At 43.4% G+C, this 16,979-nt stretch overlaps 1 protein-coding gene across 1 annotated transcript in view; it reads right to left on the bottom strand.

The window, feature by feature from the left end:
* LOC145391604 (putative neural-cadherin 2) overlaps positions 1 to 16,979 on the bottom strand; it is a 187,059-nt gene that overhangs the window by 46,404 nt on the left and 123,676 nt on the right. The window contains exons 17-25 of the mRNA XM_080266148.1: positions 13,213 to 13,343; positions 12,014 to 12,383; positions 11,221 to 11,454; positions 10,799 to 11,137; positions 10,349 to 10,691; positions 5,050 to 5,248; positions 4,576 to 4,808; positions 3,783 to 3,971; positions 3,462 to 3,650 (exon numbers count right to left, since the gene is read on the bottom strand). Of these exons, the coding sequence (XP_080122274.1) occupies positions 3,462 to 3,650; positions 3,783 to 3,971; positions 4,576 to 4,808; positions 5,050 to 5,248; positions 10,349 to 10,691; positions 10,799 to 11,137; positions 11,221 to 11,454; positions 12,014 to 12,383; positions 13,213 to 13,343 (2,227 nt within the window). The remainder of the gene's footprint in view (positions 1 to 3,461; positions 3,651 to 3,782; positions 3,972 to 4,575; positions 4,809 to 5,049; positions 5,249 to 10,348; positions 10,692 to 10,798; positions 11,138 to 11,220; positions 11,455 to 12,013; positions 12,384 to 13,212; positions 13,344 to 16,979) is intronic.

The raw sequence follows: 16,979 nt of genomic DNA, 5'->3' as shown, positions 1-16,979 counted from the left end.
CGGCTCTTTCTCTGGTGGAGGGGATGGAAGATGAGGCTCCTGAACCCCCTGGGGGGAGGCAGTGGTGGATCGGGGCCATGCCCTCCGTGTCGGCCAAGCTATCCTGCACGGTAGGGGTCTGGTAGTCCCTGAAGGGGGCGCAGGCTGCGGGGCGCCACACTGCTTCTTTTCGATGGCCTGATCTATAATCTTGTCGATCGCGGCTAAGACTGGGGCCATGGAGCACGTTACCCCTAGGCATTGGTTGATGCCCACTGCTATGGCCTCTGCTATTTGTTTGCCAATGGAGCGGAGCTCCTTGAGGGTGAAGACGGGCTCCTGCTGTATGGGGGCCTGGGGAGGGTAGGAGTGACCCCGGCTGGTGGTTGCTGCGGTAGCGAGCTCGGGTAGTGTATCTCCGTGGAGGTGACACCCTGGATGAGAGCAGGTGGTGGAGGGACTGCTGTCTCGTTGCGTGGAGGTGGGCTCAGCGAGGTTGGCAGAGGGGGGAATTCTGCCTCGTTCATGGATGTGATCTGTTCTTTGGGGCAACGTTGTTGCTGTCCCCAAATGAAAGTCCCAGGAGGTGCCAGTTTGGTGCTGACTGCCTGTTGCTCCCTCACCCAAGCAACTTCACGTTCTCGCCCTCGATCTACAAGTGCCACTCTGGTGGGGCAGCTGGGGTGCCATGCGTGGTGTTTGCCCAAGCAGTTTGGACAGCGAGTTAGGACGGCCTCCTTGGCCTTGAATTTGGCCAAGCACCTCTCCATTTCGTGCGGGCCACTGCACATCCTGCAGACTACAGGTCGGTTGCGGATGGCATGGTCGTGCCCATATCGCTGACACTTGTAACAGCAGAGTGGCTTTGGGGTGAAGGGGCGAAGATGATTTTCTCCCCAGTTCCCCAGGTTGATCGCCGAGATCATAGGACCCCGCAGGGTGACGAAGACCTGTCGAGTCTCCTCCCTGGTCTGCATTCTCTGGCAGCAGGTCGCCTCTTCGACCTGGGGGTGTTGGAGCAGTATCTCCACAGGCATCCTCAAGGGATAACCCATGACGATGGCCTTCGTTGACTGATGCCCAGGCGTCAGCTTGACTAATTTGACGGGGGAGGACTCGTCCTGCATAGTTGCTTTCAGGAGGTCGTAAGTGCCCTCGTCCTTCAGCACCAACACAGAGCTCCCGTCCCTTCTGATAAGGTTGGAGCAACGTAGCCCTGGCAGGGATGCTCCAGTGCAGCCACGGCGTCGTAACTGGTTGCCTGCCCTTCTCGAACAGGCACGCAGAATGCTGGGAATGAAGAGCAAGGCGGCGGGTGCACAGCTACTGACACAGAAGGACGAGCAGCAGGAGGAGCCCTAAGGGGAGCCCCAGTATGTAGTGCTGGAGTAGGGCCGTTTCCCTGTCGACCACGCCTCAACCCTTTGCGGGCCACGAGGGTGAAACCCTCATCATCAGGAATAGCAGGATCAGGAGAAGGGGAGATCTGGGTGGCAGCAGGAGCATCAGGCAGGACCTCCATCTGCTTACAAATACAAGCAGACTTAGCTGGCCTGGACTCGTGAGAGGGGGCGCAGGTGGGAGCGCGAGGCTGAGGACTCAGAGCTTGGTGCACGGAGGTGCTTTGCCGTGGGGCGGGGCCGGATGCTGCACATAAGGAAGTTGAGGTGCCCTGGGTGGAAGAGAGGTAGAGCAGGTGTGACCTCCTCCATCACCTCATGCAGCCGAGCTGCCTTGACAGAATGGGTCAAAGTACCACGTGCATGAGGTACCGCTCCCGTAGGCTTGGGAAAAGCATAGTCAGCACAAGGAACCTCATGAGCTGACGAGTGGGAGCTGGCGTCAGAAGGACGGTGGTCCCGCTTCGTGCCTGCAGCAGGAGACGGGTGGGAGGGTCTCGACTGAGGGAGTGGAAGGCGGGAATGCCCCTGGGGTCTAGGGATCCCAGATCCCTTCATGCTTCCCACAGCACTCAGGCAATACACTCAGACAACACACACACACACGACTCACACACTCAAACACTGACTGTCACCACAAACGATAAACAGTAAAAGTGGCCAAGGTCCCTACAGTCACGGGCAACCTATGCTCCCCGCCCTCTAAAGGGCGACATAGGCCACTGCCCCTTTTGGGTCTTCCCTAATCTAACAGAGCCGCCCTCACTGCCTCCTATAACCAGGCACTAATGGCCCCCCTTCATGGAAGTGCCCTAACGGCACCCCTTCAGGGTTCGGTGTCGAACTAAAGTGAGGGACACTAACGACAGGCCAAAAAAATAAAAAATAAATAAAAACACCCACCCACACACCCACACACACAAGCACGCCCACACACTCCCACTCACACACAGGCAAACAAAGACAGAGTCCCAGGAAAACCTGGAAAACGCCTGAAAATTCTTCCTCAGTGCCGGAGACTAAGTCACTATACTGGCAAATACAGAGAAAAACGGCTAAAATTCTTCACCAGTAACTGAGACTAAGTCCAGTGCCAAAGAGAAAACAGCCAGGTCTCTGCATCAGATGGTGTATAGGCAGGAAGACGCTCTCACCTATGACATCCCTGTTTTCCCTCTTCATCTGATCATATATCTATATCTATCTATATCTGTCTATCTATCTATCTATCTGTGTCTGTCTCTGTCTGTCTGTCTGTCTCTAAACATCATCATTCAATCATACATTGCCCAATGAGGAGCGTAGGAGCCCGGGGCTAGGCAAGTTGGTCCTGACATTTAAGATGAGAGTGACCAGCCTCACTCATCCCTGAGTGGCATTACGTGAGGAATAAACCCCAACCACCCTTTGGATATAAACCTTCACCGGCTCAATCCGATTGGAGCACAGTAATTACCCACTAAACCGGCAGGCGCCAAAATTTGATTATATGGTTGCCACCCAGCGTAGTAAATGGTTTCCTGGTGTACAGGAAACCATTTGGCTTGTCATTCAGTGTACAGTCAGTCACAGGCAGATTGAAGAGGAAAGAATGAAGGAAAGAAAGACAGTGGAGGGAGTGTAAAGTCACCTGTAGGCAGAAGGATGAGGAAAGAATAAAGGAAAGAAAGACAGAAGAGGATGGAAGGAAAGTAGGATGGAGGAGAGAAAAGGGTAGAAACGCGAGAACAGCACTACATCGAGTGAGTGGATGGTGAGCGCCCTCTCTACTACACACACACACACACACACACACACACACACACACACACACACACACACATTCATCGAGTGAGTGGATGGTGAGCGCCCCTACCTACCACACACACACACACACACACACACACACACACACACACACACACACACACACATATATATATATATATATATATATATATATATATATATATATATATATATATATATATTATAATCATTATGACCTGTTTTTGCCTTAAATAAGTCCAAAGTTATAATCTTAAATGTTTAATGGAAGTTTTATGCATTAGAAAAAAATATCATTACAGCAAATATACTAACCAGACTGTGCCGAGGACAGGGAGTCAGCACTGGACCCGTCCCCCTCATATGCATATGCCCTGAGGTCGTCCTTGGCTGGTAGGGGATCTGGCCACATTGTATTTCTCTTCACGTCAGTAACACCTGCAGCCTCCATGATACAGGTCACCTGGGTCACTTTTTCACTCAGTCCAATCTGCACGTTTTTCCCTGACAACAATAAGTGTAGTAGGGTTAGTGGTTTATCGTAGGTATAAATCTAATGATCAAAATGTGGAAATGGTTTTGAAGGTTACGGTACATTACAAGCTCGAGTTAAATGAACTCGTACTAGATCTGCACCTTGCTCCTGGCTGTTATTGGCTGGAGGAAGTTTAAGTCTCCCTAGTAAGGCATGGTGGTGCTCATCTCCCTGTAGGATGCTGCCGTCTTCCTGACCCACCTCTTCCCGCATCTCCGTGGGATCGTTTCTGTGTCCTCTTGTAAACCGCTGCTGTCGGAGCCTCAGCGAAATCACCACACCTGCCACCACTGGCGATAATGTACACAAAATTCATGTCACAGGACAGACTGTGATGATGTCACTGTAAGGAGTAACAGTGTTATGAACCAAAGATATGAGACAATTGACAGAGGCAAAACACTCAACAGGGTTTAGTGAAAATGTATCAAAGATTCTATTAATACACCTCAGTGAAATTTTTTGTAGAAATTTTGCAGTTTAACTGAATTTCTCCACACTGATGTTCATCTATTTTTTATCCCTCATTCCCATAATCTATGGTACGTCTATGCTTTCATCAATATTTAGTTACTGAGTTTCTGGCTCTGAAACAGATACTGGCCTCGAGTGTCCAAAATACTTCGTTGGTAGCACAAGCAGCTGTACGACTGGATATGTAGGAAGGTGTCTGTGACAAAATTTGTTCACTATGATGTAAATACTCGTAAAATAACTTTTTTTTCTGCTCTTCTAGTTATGATATTGCATTTTTTTTCTGATACACTATAATCACATAGGCTATCTGTAAGCTTCATCAGGAATTCCAGACTTAAAATACCCGGTAATTTTCCTTACTGCTAGTCAAAATATATCAGTTATGAGGCATGTATAGCTTGCTAAACCATATCTTACCAAGCAAAAGAACTGATAACGTGATTGTAGCAATGGCAAGTGATGCTGTGAGTGGGTGTGGTGCAGTTGTGATGTGTGTCCATTGGCAGTGGTCCCCCGTGTGGGTGGGGCTGCACACACACTGGTAGCCAGGCTGCAGGTTGTTGCAGGTCCCGCCGTGCAGACATGGCTGCCACAGGCACTCGTCCACGTCACGGCAACTGTGGCCCACCACATGACGCCCAGGACCACAGCTGCACCAAGGCAGCACAGTAACACTAGGTCATTCATGGACATACCTAATTCCCCTTGAATAAAAGCTTATCATACTGTCTGAAAATAATATAGCAATCAAACTGGATAAATTGGAGAGTACAAGAATCCCACAATACCTTTCTCTATACAGCAGTAAAGAATTAAGACTGTCTATAAGAAGGGGTAAATTATACCAGAGAAAAAGCATGAAGCAAATCATGAAATCAATCTGCAAAGTACCTGCAGGTTGCAATGCCCCAGGTGGAGATGCATGTGAGAGGTGGGTGGCAGGTAGTGTTAACACAGGCATCAGGGGAAGAGCAGCCAGACTCCAGACCATGCCAGTTGGTCACCTGGCCCCACCTGCTACTGTTCATGATGGGGGATAGCGGCATCCCGTGCCCACACACACGCACGTCATCAACACAAAATATTGAACCTATTGAGAATTACATACAGTATCAACATGTAGGAACCATTATATTATGGCGGTACCGGTATATTATCAATATACTCATACAGAATTCAGTAAGTGAAAGTTTTAATCATTCTACTCAACTGAAAAAAATATTAATGATTCTTTGCTTCTGTCACTTGGTAAGTTCATTAGTAATTGCCTTAGTGCTGAATGTTTTTAACCCCTTCATCAAGGTGGGTCTCTTCTCAGCTGAACAAAAAAAAAAAAAAATCCATAACCTAATTTGAAGTAAGTTAAAAAATATTTGTAGGTTAAAAAATATATTTCCTTCAACTGAAGGAAATCTTTACTTTCCAAAGCCATGCATAAAACATTATCTGACTGATGAGGTTAACGAAGGGCTTGGTTAAAAAAAAACTTGTAGATTTTTTAAAACTAGTTATAGTTCACTGGTAGCTTTCATTATTTGTGCAAATAAACTTTCAATAGATGTACATTTATCTATATATCTATATTTAAAGATATACAGATACAGGTAGAGACAGATGGTAAGATATATAGATAAAAGATAGATTAGGTTAAAATTTTTTCACCCTCGAAAATAAGGAATCAATAGTAAGTGTGGTAATTTAATGTAACTAATATCCATGTTGACCTAGCAGCAATACAGTCTGTATACTGTTGGAATCCACTCACCTCGTGACTGCCTTATGCAGTCCATGGGCTGTGATAACGATAAATTTCACAGTACAGTATATCATAAATGGGAGGTGGTGATGAAAAAAGTGACGTGACTACCTGCAGACTACCATGTTTTTTCCTGTCTTTTCCACTTAAAACTTCACATAATTCCTTCCTTTTTTCTGCATTCTCCAACCATCTGAACTCTTGATCCAATTCAACACTGGTATTGCGATTCAGTTATTCAAGTAGAATGACAGTCCTACTTTTGTAACCCATGTTAAACTGGTGCTATGGTTGAGGGGTGAGAACCCGCTGTCTGAATTCACCACGATCCACCATCACTCTAAATTCCTCGGGCTAGGCAGAAATGACATAAGGGTATTATTCATCTACTGCTTCCTAATTTTCTGAAGAAGAATGAAACAAAAATCACAGGATCAGTACCTTAACACCTTCAACCTAAGCATGTAATTTTCATGACATTCTGGCTACTGCCACACGAATTTGACAAGCTAAAGAGAGACTTTGCGAACTGGAGAGCTTACATAATCCTACACTAACTCTTGCAATATGAAAGGTCTCCCCTAAGCTGAACAAAATCAACTTGAGGTAGGAAGGATGAATAAACAAGACGTCATTAAAGTGAAAGAGTTGAATTCAAAACTGTCTGAGCACAGCCCTTCATACCTACCACTGTTTCACAATGGGACCCACTTTGGAGTCACTTTCAGTCCATGACAATCCGTACCACTGTGTCTTCACCAGTACTGAGGTCTTTCCTTTCACTTGCTCCTCAGCTCCCCAAATACTGCTCCCTTCTTCCTAGCCTTTCTTCCTGACTTATAAGTCAACAACCAAATACTTAAGTACTTCTCTGGCTCCAAATCTTCCTTATTCAATTTACTTTCAAATCGCTGTGCTGCCTCAGTACAACACCTTGCCATTTTGTCACAATCTCAGTTTCCTCCTCACATAAACTCTTTGAAAAGGAGTTACTAACTGCTAAACTTTACTTTGAATGTGTATTCAGTTTTGTATCATCTGCACACATCCCAGTCTCTCTGCAACCCCTGAACTTTCCTCTTCTCTTATCTCAAAACCTTTATATCTATCCTCCTCATCATCCCATTAACAAACAAAATGAACAGCCAGGAAGACATCACACATATCCGATCCACCCTATTTTATCCCAAGACCTTCACGCTTCTCGTTATTGATTCACATGAATGCTCTGTTCCTTTGGTGAAAACTATTCAATGCTTTTAGGTATTTCCTGCCTACCCCTAACATGTGAAACACTTGCTGTAAAGCATCTCTATCACGTTTACCATACACCTTCCCAGGTTCATTAAAGTGACAGACTAATTCCGCCCCTTTTTTTTATATATGTTTCATGCGGTTCTCAAGGCAAGCTGATCCATACACTGCTTGCCACACTTAAAAACTCCCTGTTCCCTTCTAATATGGCGTTGTGTATGATACACTGAGCTTCCCATCACCGATCTACCACATACCTTGACTGGTATGCTCAGCAGTGACAAACTGATTCCACCACTTTTTTTTATATATCTTTCTAAAACCTGAGCATTCTTTTTTGTTTCACATGCTTTTATACACTGGTACAACACATTCACTCTGCCTGTCTTCGGGTGTCTTACTTCAATCCAAGCATATAACCTAATTTAAAGTTTAATCAACCACTTTGCAACATTAACCCCTTCCCCCTCCCAACTCTCTGTAGACACTCGTCACTGTGCTGCTTTCCCACACATATTCTGTAATGCTTCTATACATCTTCTTTTTCTACCCTATCACACCCATTGATCTCCTCCCCATTTTAATCTGCACAAGCAAGGTTTCCATCCATGCTATGTGGCAGTTTACATTCAAAATCTTTAAAGAATACTCACACCATCCCTGCTTTTCAAAAGACTCTATTCCTGCTTTTCCATGTGTCTCCCTTACTGCTCCACCCATTATGTCATTCCCCGTCTTTCCAAAACCAATACATGTGGCAGGTTGCAAGCACAGATATAGTCATATGAGTTTTACATTTCATCCCAACGGTGTTTTTCCTGCTTACTTTTGAAGGTGAAGCAAGTGGATGAGAAGGTGGATGTGCCACACTTTTTTTTTTTTTTTTTTTTTTTTTTTATCGCCCGCCTTTAGCAAGGCAAGACAATATAGTTATTGTTAATGTGTGTCTGGTTGCAAAAATATCTCGAAAAGTTGTGGGCAAATTTTCACCAAAGCTTCAGGAAACTGCAACTAGGTGGAGGTCCAGAAGTCTTTTACTTTTGGTAAGGATTTGATAAAAGACAATTGAATAACAGCAGTCATATAATCTTTTTACTTTCTGTGAATGCGGTGACTGAATTCTGTAGTGTTTTGTGAAATTCCTTCACATTTGGCTTGTAGGTAGTCTGTACCTTAGCAAACAACATATTTTGGTGGCTGATTAACTTTCGGCCCCCAAATGCTTTTGTCTCGTTTTTAAAAGTACTGTTATTGAAAAAAAAAAAAAAACAGAACATTGGTACTTTCCACCATGGATGTATTGTGGATGGAATCATGTATTCAGTGGCAGTCAAGACTAGATGTACAGAATGATGCTGGACATGGCTTTTCCAATTTCTTTCGCAATACAGGAACGTGAAATTCCTACGATTGTGGATTCTTGAATAAAGAATTTCTTTGAGCGGAATGATATATATTTTCTAGTTAATAAATGATCTATTATGGAAATATGAAAATGATCTATTTTGGAAATATGATGTAACTGCTCTCATAAAGTGTCGCCTTAGAGTGAACTAAAATGGAGAAAATATTCTATCTATCTATAGCCCGACACCCTAATCCCGCAAAGGGTGGCCGCAGACAAAACGCCTCCAAGTCGCTCTGTCACCCACCATTTGACTGCCCTCCCCCCAACTCACTCACTCCATGCCCCCACCCTTAGAATGTCCTTTGTCCGTTCCTTAGTCGTCAACGTATGGTCCGTCCTGGTCCGAGGCGCTTTATTTGCTTGTTTAGTTAGTTTTTTTTTACGGGGTAGGGCACTAACCCACCACCAACCCTTTTAGTTGCCTCATACGACAAGCAGGGATACTGAAGGAGTATTCTTGAAAACCCCCCTACTCCCAAGGGGAAGAAAATATGCAATCAATCAATCAATCAATCAATCATTTCCTGTGACACCCCACGGGATGCATAGGGCCTCGATGAACTCTCTCCACCAATATTTGTCTCTTGCCATCTCCTTCAGGTCCCACCAACACTCCTCTCCTGCTTCCTTTTTCATTGTCCTCAACCAGGTTTCCCTCGGCCTACCTCTACCTCTTCTTCCTCTAGCAGTCCACTCTGGCACATCCTGTATTAAACTACCTTCTTTTCTGTATATATGGCCCAGCCACTTCCAACGAGACAGTCTCACATATTCATTAACTGGTTCCACTCTCGTAATATCCCTTACTCTTGCATTTGTAACTCTGTCATGCCACTTTACCCCAAGAATCCTTCTCAGGATTTTAGTCTCAAATCCTAATACTTTCTGATCTGTTGCAATTGTACTGTACCATGACTCATGCCCATAAATTAAAATTGGTCTAACCATGGACTTGTAAATTTTCACTTTAGTATGTACCGAAAGTATATTATTATTCCAAACAGATTTCAACATTCCAACAGCTCGCCAAGCCTGTCTAATCCTCTCCTCAGTTTCATTGTTTAATGATCCATTTGATGATACAATCGTTCCCAGATATTTAAAGTTTTCTACATTCTTCACCAAATTATTCCCAATTACACAATCGATTTGGTTCTCCACGTTCATATTAATAATTTCAGTCTTTCCACAATTTATTACCAATCCCACTTTTTCTCCTTCCTCCACCAGACAATCAAACACCCTTTGCATCTCATAAATACTTCCACAAATCAGTACATTATCTTCAGCATAGTCCAAATCCATCAGCTTCTTATTTTCTTTCCAGTTAATTCCTGCACCTGTTCTCCTTACAACCTTTTTCATAACATAATCCAAAACCAAAACAAGCAACAATGGCGAAAGATCTCCTTGAATCACTCCTGACCTAACTTGAAATGGATCACTCAAAGAACCACCCACCATTACCTTACAAAAAGTATCTTCATGCAGGCTTCTAATAATATTTACAAACTTTTCTGGTATACCATAGAATTTCATAATTTTCAACATAGCTCCACATGAAACACTATCAAACGCCTTTTCAAAATCCATAAAACACATACTAAGTGGCTTTTTCATCTCATTAGCTTGTTGCATTAGATGCCTTACAATAAAAATCTGATCATTACAACCTCGACCCTTTCTAAATCCCGCTTGTTCTTCTCTTAAAATGTAGCATCAAAATGTCAAAGTTATTCACTAAAAACTTATTCAATGGAAACGGTACTTACTGTCCTCATCTTCATCAGTTTTGTTAACAAAGACTGTTCCCAGCAACTCTGATCTCTCCTTTCCCAGCATCACACCATCATCAGTGTCCACATGCAGGGCCAGCGGCGGGTGACGGGGTGGACCTCCCAAGTGCGCCTCCTCCCCTGGGGCAGCCAGAACAGCAAGTGACTCATTGCGGTGCCATCCATCCCCATCGTCCACGGCCACCACCAGACTGTGGCCATGACGTTCAGCTTTGACTGTGTGCCACTCTCCATCACCCAGCGGCTGACTCTCAACACAGGCAGTGACTTCTGTCCACCCTGTCCCCGACACCCGCACACATGCCACCCCCTCCTGCAGCTGGGGAGAGCCGTGAATGATATAATGAATACTAAAAGCATATCTAACTGAATAGCATGGCAACAACTGTGCACATGAACAATATTTACATCAGTAAAACGACTTACATAAAGTGTAAAGGAAGCATCATTCTGGTGCGTAGCCAGGCTGAGCAAAATTATATTCTTGGCTCCTCTAGTCCTTAAACGCAACTGCACTGTCACCACCTGCGGCGCTGGCGTGAAGGTCAGTGCCAGCTTCAAGTAGGAAGAGTAATTGAAAGTTGCTGGAAGGGTGGGTGTGGCACATCCTGGTCCCGTCCACCCTGGGTCACACTCACACTGCGGCTGATTCAGGCCACCCACACACTGGCCGCGGTGTCCACAACCACCCTCACATGCCTTTTCCTGGGGCTGGCAACCTCTCAAGCCGCCTCTACTGTAGGCTGGTTCACCCAGATCCACAAGCTGCAACAAAGCTGAGGGGCAGTAATGGTTGCTGTGCCTGGGACATAGTAAAGCAAAGACACATATACTAATCAGTGCCTCACCTGACCATTGATGCGCAAATGTGATACGCATCCAGCAAGTGGCCTTGGTGTTGGCGCCTCCCTCCACCCATGGTCAGCAGAAGTGGGTGGTGTATGAGCCAAGCCACCCACTTGCAACAGCCATGGTGCCAGGCCTTTTGGACTACTCCAGGATGCCCTTGCTGCACAATGACCATCATCCAGAGAAGCGTTATGGTGCCCACGGCCACATAGGTCCACCACCATTGCCACACCCTGTATATAATCATTATTTTCTTCCTAACCTACCACACATGATATTCATCATCGCTCACATTCACCATTCGAGCATTAGATACTTCCCTTATAATTAGAATATGGTCATCCTATTGCAATCTGCAAACCCTGGGGCTCTTGAATTCATAATTTCATCATTAACATTATTTTCTTACTAACCTACCACACATGATATTCATCATCAGCTACATTCACCATTCAAGCATTAGTTGCTTCCCTTATCATTAGAATCTGCAAACCCTGGGGCTCTTGATTTCATAATTTCATTCATAAAAACATATATATATATATATATAGACATATATATATATATATATATCTACCTATCAATATATATATATATATATATATATATATAGATAGATAGATAGATATATATAAATATATATATATATATATATATATATATATATATATATATATATATATATAATGTATATAGATAGATAGACAGATTGATAGATAGATAGATATAGATATATATAAATATAATACATTGGCTTCATCAACTATTCGAGAATAAAGTACAGTGACGAACCTCTGTGCTTAACCTGAGGTGCAGGTCATGCCAGTCGCCATCACCAACTGCTGTAGGGACCTCTAGGTTTATGACCCCAGCAACACCTTCTACCAGCAACTGTGGGCGGCCGCTCCACAGCTGGAGGGCCAGCATGGGTGTGGGCGGGTGATTGGGGTGGCGTGGCATGGGCGCCAAGGGCCCTGAGTAGAGCACCAGGGCATGAGGGCGGCGGGTGAGGAGACGGAGGGAGATGGTCAGGGGAAGGCAGGGGGGCAGTGGTCGCACCCAGGCCCAGTCCTTCCCAGAGAACGTACGGCTCAGGATCTTGCACTGGGACCCCCACGACCCACCGGGACACACACACCTGACGACCAGATGATTCATTAAACTATTCACTGTCCTTCCTGCAAACTGTCAGCCAAAAAAATTCTTAGGTATCCAAAAAGCGAGTCAAGGGCAAAAATTAGTGGTCACAGTGTATATAGCCTCACTTTCAAACCACATAAAGCCTCACCTGTCACTTAAATGAAGCTTCCCCTACATCCTCACCCAAATAATGCGTTGAGGGTATATGAATTTTGTGATATACTGTGTGTGTGTGTGTGTGTGTGTGTGTGTGTGTGTATGTGTGTGGGTAATTTAATGAAGGGATATTTTTGTCACTTGCTGAGTAAAGAAAAAAGTGCGGCCTTAAAGCACTCTACAGAGTATTTCTCCCTACACTGGTATTAAAATTGTTGCCCTATCCATTACATTTTTATGTGTTGGACTCTGGCCTCGGAAAATACAGTCCATGACCTGAGGCCCAGCAGTGCTCCTCCATGCCATACACCTTCATAAGTCACTATGTGACACACCGGATCTCTGTGATTCATTCTGCTGACTGTACTTTGGTAGTCCTGTTACAAAAATCACTGTTTTGTTAACCCAAATTGATAGAGCTTTTCCTAATGTCTTAATATCTCTTATATTGGTTAGAACGTAAATGACATAATTCATAATGCAACGGTTTGTCTTGAAGTTTATGGACTGTATATTCATGCAAATACACACACACACACACACACACACACACACACACACACACACACACACACACGCTTGAAACCATACTTCCCAGTCATTGAAATGAAGAGCTTTGCCAAAGTTTACCTCACTTTACTTCTCTGTAGACCACAACCATACTTGCCATTTAAACATGTCTATGGACCTCTTACCTGCCCCTTGGGAGACAGCGACCACCGTTGCGGCAGGAAGTTGATGTACAGGTTTGGTGGTCACGGTAGCTGCAGTCCTGCGCACGAGTGAGGCGTGGTGTTACGAGAGCCGTGGAGTTCATGTCCACAACCTGCACACCACACATGATGACTATCTGCTTACTATCTATACTGAATATCAGAATCTGGTTAACACTTCCTGTTGAGCTATCCGAGGCACATAATTACTGTATGCATTATGTCAGCACCATGACTCTACATTGCTGCAATTGCACCTGTTACTATCATATTTGATGCTGCCTGCTTATGTTTGCCATAGGGTGTTGGGGAGAGTAGGTGCAGATTGTCAGGTGTGAAAGAACTGATCTTGATGGTGAGTCTTTTGAGTGTGGGGAAGAGTTTTGTTATTTGGGAGACATGTTATGTACTGAAAGTAGGGCTGGAGCTAGTTCTGTGGCTCGAGTGAGGAGTGGCTGGAAGAAGTTCAGGGACCTGTTGCCTCACCTGACACTGGGATGGCTCTCCCTCCATGCTAGGGGATCTTTGTATGCAGCATGTGTTAGGGGTGTAGTGCTGTATGGTACTGAAGCCTGGACACTAAAAGATGATATCTGCAGGCTTAAACGTTCAGAATAGACAATGATTTGGTGGATGTGTAGTGCATCCTTGAACGCAAGGCCTGGGGGGAGGGAGCTAGGTTTACGACTGGAGAAGTGAGAGGAAGGATGGGATTGGAGTGTATTGGTGTTGTGATAAGGAGGGGTAGAGTGAGATGGTTTGGGCATGTGGAGAGGATGGGAGATGACAATTGGGTGCAGAAAGTGAGAAGTGCGAACGTCAGGGATAGGGTTGCGAGAGGCAGACCGAAAAAGACCTGAGACGAGGTCACAGAGTGTGACTTCAGGGATAAGGGACTGAACAGGGAGGTTGCCAGAGGTCAAGCAATATGGAAAGCTGCCAATAGGTGACCAAGGCTGATGTATGCAAGCAAGCTGAAGCCAAAGTAACTGATACATTTATACCAAACATTTGAGAAAAAATAATCATTTGCATACAGCTTGGGCTGGGTTTCGTAAAGTAATAATGAACTATTACTCGTCAAGATCTCACATAATCTACAACAATGTTCAAGAAGTATTACCTCCAGTATGCACAGTCTTCCAGTTACAGCTTTTACTCCCACTCTATCACACAAATTACTGTACAGAACTAGATTATGAGATCTCATAATATTTACCATACTGTGAAAACTTTAAGAAAATATATATATAAAAAAATAATAATAATAAGAGTCTGTGTAAAAGAAAATAACGGTGATTGTTACTGATAAAGATTTTAATACAATGATGTTGCCTACTTCATACACTTCCTATGGGAGACATACTACCATTACCGAAAGACAGAGGAAAAGCTTACTGAACCATGAAGACTGCAGTTTGCGAATCTTTTCTTATTGTCCGAATTTAGCTATTAGTTTAGGCATTCTCAAATTTTTTCTTACCACGTTCCTCCTGAGTTATCAGATCACTGATCTGTACCTCCATTAATGAGGCATTGAATATAAATTAATGCTCCATTAGCACTACTCCATAACAGAAAGGTACTGTATACACTTTTCTTGTAAAATTACTGAAACAGTAATTACTTTGTCGAGCAAAGAAGCTTCGGTCCATTGCTGCAACACTGTGTCAGTGTACACAGTAACGGAATGATAAAAAAAAAAATAAAAAAAAAAAACAATATACCATCTGCATAAAAAGGATATTATATGCTTCAGGGAAACAAGTTTTTCGGTTTTCAATAATCATGTCATGACTTCCATTAGCAAAACTGGTATACAATGATGTCTATATGGATTATTCACCTGCTTCCGAAGTACCCCCTGGGCACCCTCTTAGGTACCCCAGGGGTTTTACACACCCCAGTTTGAGAACCCCTGCATTAGTTTAACAAAGCCACACACAATGATGTAGAACTCAGTAGAGGAGCAAATTCCAGAAAGGAGGTGTCAGACTTCACAAGTGTAATCAAGGAGCCCTTTATGTATTACAACTGAGATAATGGAGCTGTACACAAACGGAGTGATTAACCCGCCGCGTCCCGGCAGATTTTTCGCCAATGACTCCCCTCAATCCTGGCAGATTTTCGAAAAGTTTTTCTTTGGCTAAAACCTCCGATTTTTATGAGAAACATCGAAAATTCAGAGAGAAAATGCTCAGCTGAGTTTAAGAATATGGTAGAAGTAAGAGTACCTTTACCCTGTTAACATGTTCTCTTAGGCCAGGCTCGAGAAAGAACGTTTTCTATGGGAGGGGTAGCTATTTCAAACAATTCATAACTGATTAAATATTTATTTATTAGGTACTGCAGTGCCATAATTTTAAGTATTAGTGTAAGTTAGTATAAGCTAGTTTTGTAAGTGTAATATTAAGCTTAAGTATTGTAAGTATAGCTTATGATTTAACCGTTAAGTGGTCATTTATGTCTAGTCTTGGTTAATCTTCATAATCTGAACATGATTCTGTTATTGATAGTACTGAGTCAAGTACTGATGTGAATATGATTGTAATACATATGGACCAGCTCTTCCCCCCCAAAAAAAGACGTAGCCTATAACCGCGAAATTTTAGTAGATATTAATAACTGGGAATATCTTCCTTTTATATTTTAATCTAGAGATTTACCTGCCGAAGTCAATGGATTTCCCCTTTTGTACTATGCAGTGGCGAATTGAAAATGCGTGAGGTAAGAATATTGAAGGTTGTCATTTGTGAAGCACGAAATTTATGTCATTGAATCCTGTTTGCAGTCACGTAGGCATGTAACCGACAAAGGGTAATAAAACTGTCCGAATTCTTAATTAATTTGGCATCATTATGATTAAAGTTCCTTTACGCCCATTACAAAAATTTCAACATCGTAAGTCACTTTTCTACGCATGTTGAGTGCAAATGTATCTTTTATATTCTTTGAAGATCCTAGAGAATCGATAACAGTATAAAGCAATCAGTTAAAATTTTAGCCAATTCCCGAATACTGTCTTGATGCTTATAAAAGGCGAGAAGCCACGAACAATTCAGATCATAGCTACTTTTCATCGTTGCAAAAGAGAGTTGTGGAGGACCGTGGCTCGCAGCCCAAGGATTTGGGCGTTCTAGCTGCAGCCTGGCCGCTGGCACACTAAATCCCCCCCCCCCCCTCCGTTCAGTTCATGGAATCAAAGTGAATATCGGCTGGTCCATTTGTCCATTTGATTATGGTGCATGTGATTATTGGTTCTTTTGATTATTGTGTTTAGTTAATATAAGATTCTTCATTTATTGTGTATTTAGTCTTAGAGAATATTCTTTGGTGATAATCTTTAAGTTTCTTCCCGACGAGTCCGTCAGAGACCATGGGACTATATCCATGCATATCAATATTTTTGGAATATGGACCTAGTGTGCAAAGATTCATATTTCTGAAGTTATATTGTAAATCCTCATTAATGAATATTAGTTTAGTTCGTGAAGATTCATATATCTGAAAAGAGTTTGAGAAGATTCATATTTCTGTTGTTATAGATCCGCATTATATTTTGTTTGGTATCACTCCCAGTTTGAGAAGTTATCTGTATCTCAGTTCTTAGTACTTAGTAAATTTTAGGTTAAGTTATTTTGAGTCTGAATTTTGCTATCCTCCAAGGAGTGGTTCAGACGAGGTTGAGTGGCTTGCAAGGTGTGCTAATATCTAATGGCTCACGCCCTCTCTAATAAGATCACGGTACC

The sequence above is a fragment of the Coenobita brevimanus genome, chromosome 19, assembly GCF_032717465.1.
Source record: "Coenobita brevimanus isolate Jiangsu-jjx chromosome 19, ASM3271746v2, whole genome shotgun sequence".
Classification (NCBI taxonomy): domain Eukaryota; kingdom Metazoa; phylum Arthropoda; class Malacostraca; order Decapoda; family Coenobitidae; genus Coenobita; species Coenobita brevimanus.
Note: the sequence above shows the minus strand (reverse complement) of the source record. Positions and strands in the feature narration are given on the sequence as shown.